General features: G+C 33.7%; 3 protein-coding genes across 4 annotated transcripts; 2 read left to right on the top strand and 1 right to left on the bottom strand.

Moving 5' to 3' along the window:
* Positions 1-376: 376 nt before the first annotated feature.
* Positions 377-2,491, top strand: LOC106714187 (inactive peptidyl-prolyl cis-trans isomerase shutdown). The gene is made up of 5 exons (XM_014507156.2): positions 377-535; positions 738-862; positions 1,105-1,402; positions 1,492-1,691; positions 1,762-2,491. The coding sequence occupies exons 2-5, from the start codon at positions 813-815 to the stop codon at positions 2,489-2,491; spliced, it is 1,278 nt and encodes a 425-aa protein (XP_014362642.2). The 5' UTR covers positions 377-535; positions 738-812.
* A 128-nt stretch (positions 2,492-2,619) lies between these two features.
* Positions 2,620-5,155, bottom strand: LOC106714272 (protein l(2)37Cc). 2 transcript variants are annotated; one of them, XM_014507271.2, is made up of 5 exons: positions 4,954-5,155; positions 4,596-4,685; positions 4,230-4,391; positions 3,527-3,708; positions 2,620-3,214 (listed from the first exon to the last, which is right to left on the bottom strand). In XM_014507271.2, exons 2-5 carry the CDS (start codon positions 4,681-4,683, stop codon positions 2,822-2,824), a joined length of 825 nt encoding a protein of 274 aa, XP_014362757.2. In that variant the 5' UTR covers positions 4,684-4,685; positions 4,954-5,155; the 3' UTR covers positions 2,620-2,821. The 2 variants fall into 2 exon arrangements, with proteins under 2 accessions (XP_014362757.2, XP_014362756.2); XM_014507270.2 differs by having other exon boundaries at positions 5,016-5,154.
* A 1,385-nt stretch (positions 5,156-6,540) lies between these two features.
* Positions 6,541-8,302, top strand: LOC106714273. The gene is made up of 4 exons (XM_045684753.1): positions 6,541-6,858; positions 7,447-7,611; positions 7,733-7,862; positions 8,127-8,302. Exons 1-4 carry the CDS (start codon positions 6,772-6,774, stop codon positions 8,255-8,257), a joined length of 513 nt encoding a protein of 170 aa, XP_045540709.1. The 5' UTR covers positions 6,541-6,771; the 3' UTR covers positions 8,258-8,302.
* The last annotated feature ends 632 nt before the right edge of the window (positions 8,303-8,934 follow it).

Genomic DNA, 8,934 nt, shown 5'->3' with positions numbered 1-8,934 from the left:
ATTATTGGGTTGGTAAGAAGGGGGTGAATTTAGATAAGACGACTGATAGAGATATATGGAAGAGTAGTACATACTGTGTCGACCCTCCATAGGGATAAGGGTAGATTGAAATTTTTAGTGTCATTCATGATGTTTTGACATGAAGGTTAATGTGTATCGATATATTAATTTAAATAATAACCACCCAGGCAATCGCTTGTATAAGTAAGTAATATAGCTGCAACATGGACGATGCTCACTGGTAACTTTTGAAACTTGCTAGCCCTGTTCGGCCAAAAGGACTTATATCCAGGCCAGAAAATATTAATGAAAAAAGGTGGCCCTGTCTTTGTCAATGTCAAAAAACTGCCATATGATTAATGATCATTGCCTTTACTTTACCTGACCTGACAAAGTTTTCAAACTATACATGATAGTTGTTTGATTTCGGTTTTACTTTTGTTATTTCTACATCATTAATAGAACAAAACAGATAAATAGAATGAAATTAGGAATAGTAAAGAGTACGCGCATATTGAATGTATAAGCTTAATTGGTAAGTCCTGTCTCTAATAAAACTATTACAATCAACTGTTGTATGAACAAGGAATCTAATCATCTTACCATTTAATGTTATAAGACTTGGTAAGCAGTTAGACTTAGTCCATACATAGTAGATACTAAGATAGTAAATCTTTTTAAACGATACTTAGATATGTCTAGTATTATTGATATTATAAGTTAATAACCATTTTCAGTACGTATGCAGTATTATTCAGTATCCAGAGATCTGAAAGGATATAAAATTTAAAGAATGTACTTTATTATCTAAAATGGATCCAACTACATACAGGGTTGCATTGGAAAATGGCTTAAATTTAAAGTATGTATAGTTTCACATAACTAAATATTCTGTTTCACAAAACTAAATACAGGTGGACCTAGATAAGCCAAAAACTTGGGTTACAGATAAACACGAAAAATATTGCAGACCATTGAACTCTTGCTTATCCAGGTTTGACTTGTATTGTTATTGATGGTTAATTTGTACTGTTGTGTTAAATAGGTTATTATGGCGACTATTTTTAATTTCTATTAATCACATGATTACTTTATATTTTAAAGGGAGGTTCTTACAAAAGGTTCAATTCTACACATTAATGAAGGATATGAAGATTTAGATGAACACTTAGAACCAGAAACAAGGGATAGAAAAACTTATGAATACATAGGGCAACCTGTAAAGTCATTTCAGGAACTCCAACTGGATCCTGTGGATGAGAAAGGTTTTGTAAAAAAGAGAATAATTGAAGAAGGTGGAGGTTTACCCTTAAATGAAGAAAATACCGTTTCTATAGCTTATACAGGCTATTGGGAAAATGAAACCGAACCATTTGACCTTGTTAAAATAAGTAAACCATTAGTAAGTGTCCTATTTCGTTTAATATAAAGGTGTAAAACTCTTCCTGTTCATTATAATCTTTTTAACTTATGAAATGCGTTTTATTAAAGGTTGTGGATCTCAAAGATAATGGTTTATTGCCTGGCTTACAATTAGCAATCCATTCTATGCTTGTTGGAGAATTATCATTATTTCTTCTTTCCTATAAAGTTATGTATGGTGAAATGGGAATTCCACCGAGGATCAAAGCTAAGGCATATTGTTTATTTTACATTAAGTTAATTAAGAGCATAATTACTCCAAAACAAGGGTGAGCTATTCTTCATATGAATTATTTGTATTGATTTTTTTTGGGTGTAAATTTATTAATTCATTTACAGGCCTATAAACTTCTCTGAGGCGAACATGTTTAACAGAGTTCACCATGAAGTTAAATTATTATATAGTTCTGGGGTTACATTGCATAAAACTAAAAATTACATGGCAGCCACACAGGTGTTCAGGAAAAGTGTATCTATGCTCCATAAATGTCGCTTAGCAGATGAAGATGAAGAAAAAATTCAAGAAAAACTACTTATAAAGTTGTACAGTAATCTAGCAATATGTTATAACAAATTAAAGAAGCCTCTTCAAGCATGTACATCATGTAACGAATTAAACAGACTTAATAGTCTTTGGAACAATAGTAAGATGCTGTTTCAAAATGCAAAAGCACTACGAATGATTGGGCAATTTAGTGAAGCAGAAAAAAAGCTACGGAGAGCCCTAAAACTGCAGCCGAGGAATGAAGAATTGCAGACGGAATTGGACCTGTTGCTCCAAACTCGAGACTCTTGCAAACAGATTACTTTGTTTGACAGGGATACCTTGGAACCAGTAAATGATAACTTTAAACGAGCTGTAGATGTCCTTATAATAAATTTTAAGAACAATGTAAACTTATGCAAGCTTACACTACCAAGTGGCTTAAATAAAGATGAAATGGATTACGTCAAAGAAGCTTGCATCAGGGAAAATTTATTTTTTAATGTAATACAAAAGAATTATTTCTTAGATAAAGATGTTAATGAGAAAGATGATCCATTGTGGACTTCTCCAGACTTTAACTAATAAATCTGTATAAGAAATAATATTACCTATCTTTTATATCCTTTAAGAATTCAAATTTTTGTTTTTAGCAATCTTTAGAGCTAGAATTGTACGATAATCAATTTAGTACAAAAAATTAAAACAAACTATATTTCAACAAATTATATTTTATATTTCCGTAATTACAATATTCCATAAAACTAATAATGACTACATAGTCTATCGGCGGAACCACACCTTTTTATTGAGTCCTTAAAATGCAACACTTATCATGAATTAACTGAAATGCAATAAAGCACAGTACCAATCCACATGCTGACTTGTACCGAAATCTTATGGCAGTAGAATGCCTTAGTTCTGTGTAGGAAGGTTTAGGAGTACATTTTGTCCTTGTGGTAGATACGTAACATTTCGGGATTTTGCTAGTTGGTAAGCAATATCTTCTGCAGCTTCAATACGTCTCAGTTCCACAAGACCTTCTCCTGCAGTACCAAAGGATTTGGCGAGGAGTATGGCAGCTTGAGCATCACCCTCCGCCGCTATGACAGCCGCTTTCTTCTGTTGCTCCGCCTTTTCTACGAGGAATCGCGCCTTTTCAGCATCCTGTTGTGCTACTTGTTTCAATTCAACAGCTTGAGTGAACTCCTTGCCGAAAGTCAAATGTGTGATAGAGATGTCATCCAATATCAGACCAAACTGTGATGCTCTTTCAGTCAGACTTTCACTAACTTTTTGTGACACAATCTGGAAATAATATGAACATATGAATCAAATTGAAATTAATTTAAAAAGCACTTCACACAAAAATAGACAATAAAATTTGTACAAAATTTTCATCAAGTTGACATTTACATTCAACAATATACTAGGAAATAAAGAATTTGCTTTTCAATTCAATTATTTTCATTGTCACTCTCTTTTTAATCAAGACAACTTTCTCTTATCTTTATTGACATGTTATGTTTTAAAATCTTCTTCATATCATTAGTATAGTAATATAAAGGAGATGGCATCATTAACTCCTTAGTAATTGCATAAATATATTATTAAAGTTACCTCTCTCTGTGTAATGAGTTCTCCGGCATCAAACTGTGCCACCACAGCTTTGAGAACTTCAGAAGTGATTGAAGGAAGTACTCTCTCCTCATAATCTATGCCAAGAATTGTGTAGATCTTTGGCAGCTGGTCAGGCACAGGTCTGAACAAGATACGCAGTGTGATATTGACATTTTGAAGATCTGGAAAGACATTAAAAATAGAGTTAAACAACTTGGTTAGAATAGTATAAGGTTTTAAAATTGAACTAAACGATGGGCACTTAATCTTGAGTTTTTTTTTTGTGGCGGATAATTATAAAGTTGAGAATTTGTTAAGAAGTAAGGTTCCTACTTTCTACCCTTTACAGACAACTGTTACCAATTATTACATTCATTGTAGACAATTAAATTTTATTGTTATTTCCATGCAATAAGCCTTATGTTCCTGAGTATTTTACGATTTTAGACAAAGTTTGACAGTATCACAACTGGCCAACATTAGTTGTTGATTAGAAGTAAGACTTTGTTGAACCTAATACTAATAATTTAACACTATCAATGCTACTGACTGATCTGGCAACTTCCTTTTTATGCAGAAAAGTCATAGTGCCATTGCATGTGTTAAACTCTACTTCATTCAATCTGGTTACATACTTTTTAGTTAATTTATATAAATTGGAAACTGGATATTATTATATGACGAGTGGCAAAAAGCAACTTACCTTTACTTCCCGTCACAGTAGGAACGTTTCTGGGTCTTGATCTAATGTCAAAGATAATAGGTTTCTGCACCCATGGAATAAAGAAATGTGTGCCTTCACCCACAACAAGGTTTTTAACACCAACAAACCTATCAAAGATTACAGCTCGGTGTCCACCATCAACTGGAAATAAACAAGACGAAAATGATAAACTGGTAAAACGCTAATGTTTGGAGCAATAATCATTGAATTAATGAAATGAAAATGTGACAGAATTATTGCTTTCAAAAGCAATATTTTTCGTACAATAATTATTCGTGAAAATAGACATTTTATATTCAGCATTTACTGATTGATTAAAAAATATATGCTAATTTATAATTATACCATTATAAAGAGCGGAATTGACAACACCGCCGACAACAGCTACGCCGAGACCAAGTTGTCCAATTCGGTTAAAGAGCTGGGCCGCCATTTCTGAAAAGGTGCAAAATACATATATATATATAGCAAGTTATCAAACGATTTAGTTAATTTTTTAGGCATATCAGTATTATATAATATTATTGAAATTGGTTAATGTGCCGAATTTTACCGAATCCAGAAAATGTTATTTTTGTCTTCTGACAGATTTTATGAAATCGTGAGCGAGTAAATTATTATAACGAATTACAATAATAAATATAAAAGTGTAGATTAAAAGCGAATAACATAAATTTTTAGAAAAGTTGCACCATTATCTAACCTCAAAACGACTTAGAATGTGGACCAAGTATCGAATGTATGTAAAATAATGAAATAACTTACGTTCTGTACAGATTGCTTATTAAGTCAACAGTAATCTACTTAGCACATATATTGTAATAAAGAACTAGAAAACAAATTATTTTCGGCTCACGTAATGTTAAGAAATATCAGTAAAATAATTGTTTTAACAACCACAGACAAAACAAATAATTTTGTCAAAGAATACACAGACTATAAAATGTATGTAAGCAAATTCCTTCTCTATATTGTAGTAATATAATATGTTTTATTTTAAATGAGATAATTTTTATTGGTAGTAAAACATTCACTGGATTAAGAAGTAATTTCATTTTATTTCTTGATAATGTATATATTATATGTTTGTATGCATGCGGCATGCTTTTCATTGTATTCTTCTATAATGTCACAGCAAAGAGTGGTTATGTCTTTTCCATTATCCTCGGAATATCGTAGAGGTACAGTCAGTCGGGTTTTTCGTTTTTTTGTCTATTTTCAGAAGTGTATTAAGTCAGTTACGGTTAATTAAATACCATGGGTTTTTGAGACCAAAACATATCTTTAACTCTGTATTGTCAAAAGTAATATCAGGGATGATGATATATTTTATATAGAGACTAGCTGTCGCCCGCGACTCCGTCCGCGCGCAGTTAAAAAAAAAACTAAATGGGGGTTATGAAAAATAGATGTTGGCCGATTCTCAGACCTACTGAATATGCTCACAAAATTTCATGAGAATCGGTCAAGCCGTTTCGGAGGAGTACGGGAACGAAAACTGTGACACGAGAATTTTATATATTAGACTAGCTGTCGCCCGCGACTCCGTCCGCGCGCAGTTAAAAAATGGGGGGAGGGGGGTATGAAAAATAGATGTTGGCCGATTCTCATAGATACCGGATAAGCAGAAAAAATTTCATCAAAATCGGTCAAGCCGTTTCGGAAGAGTGTGGCAACGAAAACTGTGACACGAGAATTTTATATATTAGATTTTAGTCTCAGAAATCCATGGTTAGTAGTTTACAAACTTAACAGAGGCTTAACAATCATACTAATATTATAAATGCGAAAGTTTAGATGAATGGATATTTGTTTGAAGGTATCTCCAGAACGGCTGAAGGGATCTTGATGGAATTTGTCACTGATATAGAACATAGTCTAGAAGAACACATAGGCTACTTATTATTTTTTTAATTCCGCGCGGACAGAGTCGCGGGCGACAGCTACTATAAGAATAAACAGCACTGTGCTTATTAGCCAAATTTGCAAACTCTACTAACGGGAACCAGATGGTAATTGAACGAGAAATAAACAAATATTGGCACAAAATGGGGCTAATCGGCCTCAGTCTGCTGAGGGTCGTAACGTGGGTGGCTCAATTATGCAATAACAACCAATGAGCAAATGATTATCTTATAAAATCTCATGTCACTTAGTACAATCAGGTCGTATTACTGAACTGGAAAGTAAAAACAAAATGTCATGTGTCGTTTACATTGAACAGCAATTAGTATCTATGAAATTTAATACGGTTAATTTGATCATATGTCTGGTTATATAAGTTGGAAATTTAATTTATTACATTTGGAAACTGAAATAATCGTTATAGCACTAATATGTGATTACGAAGGTTCAATAAACAGATTCACGCTCAAGTTTAGTTTGTGAGGTCATAATGTTGACTGCGTTGATATCAACGAACACTAATAAAATAAACAAAATATAATGCATAAATATACTGATTAAATGCCACAGAGTTGCAGTGATTTGAACAAATACCTTGTGTTTTTACTAAAGCATAATGCATGTAAAAGTACCTAAAGTAGAAAAGTGTTGCTTTTGTATTCCCTTACGCGGGGGGATTATTATATTTGGATATATTAATATAGTAAGTAAAAAAAAAATGTTTTGTTTACAACGAAGTTATGCGCTTGTGACAGTTTAATGCGTAAATTTTATCGATTTGTAGATTAGACAGATACTCGAAATGGCTTAGTCTTACTTCTTACTATCTTACTAATATTATAAATGCGAATGTTTAGATGGATGCATGGCTGGATGGATGTTTGTTTGAAGGTATCTCCGGAACGGCTGCACAGATCTTGCTGAAGTTTGGCACAGACGTAGAACATAGTTTCGAAGAACACATAGGCTACTTATTAAGTTTTTTTAATGAAGCGGATATAGCTACGGGCGACAGCTACTTAATTAAATCACGACTAAATAAACGTATAATTAGTATAGAAGTCATTTATAAGAGATAATGTTTGCGGTCGCGCAATATAGGTAAATTCGTTTTACAAAACTTTTGAAAATTTCCTTTCTGGATTTTGAAAAAAGTTTTTGTGTGCATTTAGATTCTAATTATGAGCCTATCGATTGAAATAAAAATGACACAATATATTAGATGATTTCATCTTGTAGCTTAGAAAGATCTATTACAGAATTTTTAGTTGTAAAATATATATGTTTGTAGATATTGTCGATATGCGCTGTGGCGTGTCTCGTTATCACGACCGAGCTGCAGCGGCTGTCGGTGACAAACGATGCATCGCTCGAAGTCGTCACCTCCACCGTATTGTTCAGTATACTAGGTATGGGCGTCATACTGAACATACTGCTACTTGTCGCTGGATATCAGGTAACCGAATAATGTATTCATTTTAAATATGATAAGTTTTTTTTTGATAAGTTTAAACTTGGGCATCGGATCATTTAAACAAAGAAACAAAAACGCATCAGATGTTTTTTTTTAATTCCAGAGAGACTTGTTAATGTTACGGCTGTATAATTACTATGCTGTGGCAACAACTCTGGCTGCTCTGGTGCCCATATTCGTGCTGCTTTCCCGGGGAATGCTTTTTGAGGTGTTCACAGCGCTGTTTGCATTATGTAAGTGGCATACTACGAGTGGGTTGATGTTGATTTTTCTTGTAATGAGACTTTTGTATTTATAAATATCTTTTTTTCCATTATCCTTTCCATGATATGCGATTTAAAGTGCAACTGTCAAATTTACGTACGAAAAAAAATAAAAAAATTGATGCCACATGTAATTTTACGGATTATTAGTAAATAACTAGTACAGTAGTTTTCAGATATATTGGCGGCTCTTACCTTCGCACTATTCGTGGAAATTTACGTTTATGTTTGCAGTAATGCAGTGCTACGTAATCGTGCTGGTGCGCAGTGAGGTGCTGAAGCTTGAACACGAGGTGATGGCGCACGAGGAGCACGCAGAGAACCAGCTTACAGTTGTAGTGCCTGATAGTGTCACTTTGCTATGAACAAGGAATGTTACGTTTGAAGATATAAATGTTTCTGTTTTTTTAATTTTTAGTCATCAGTCTATGGGCAGAGTTCACTTCACCGTATTAGCGATTTCAGGCCGCCTGCTCGTTTGCCACCATATACTAAAAAAACCGAGCAGTTATTTAGTTACGTGGATTCATACGGATTTGTACAGTTATAACGATTTTTTTTAATTGTATATTTCAACTATAAGCATTTTCATTGAGATCGGTGACGTAATATGACTGGTATTAAGCATAATAATTTCAATACATATTTAAGCTTAAACGTTTCTTTTCACCGGTCACGATCACGCCGGCTTGCGGTAAGTGCTTGGAATTATTAAAAAAATTGAAATATTTGCCAATTTGTTGCACGAGCACAGGTGGGCGCCCGCGGACAGGAATCGTGACTTACTCCCGGGACCATTGTCCAGGATAATATTCATTGAAGTAACACTTATATATGAAATATGACTTAAACGGTACTGACATGCATTATGCCCTAAATTGCCAATTAACCGCGCAATTTTACAATGTGGTAAAACAGAATTTGGCGGAATGGGATGGTGCAGCAAATGCCCTCTACGTTTTAACGCTCGAGGCTTCGTTAACGTGACATTTCATTGCGTAGAAGAGGATTGCGCCATTGAAGAGGATTTCGAGGAACACAC

Source organism: Papilio machaon, chromosome 1, assembly GCF_912999745.1.
Source record: "Papilio machaon chromosome 1, ilPapMach1.1, whole genome shotgun sequence".
Taxonomy (NCBI): domain Eukaryota; kingdom Metazoa; phylum Arthropoda; class Insecta; order Lepidoptera; family Papilionidae; genus Papilio; species Papilio machaon.
The sequence above is the reverse complement of the archived record's forward strand: the minus strand, read 5'-3'. Positions and strand labels throughout refer to the sequence as shown.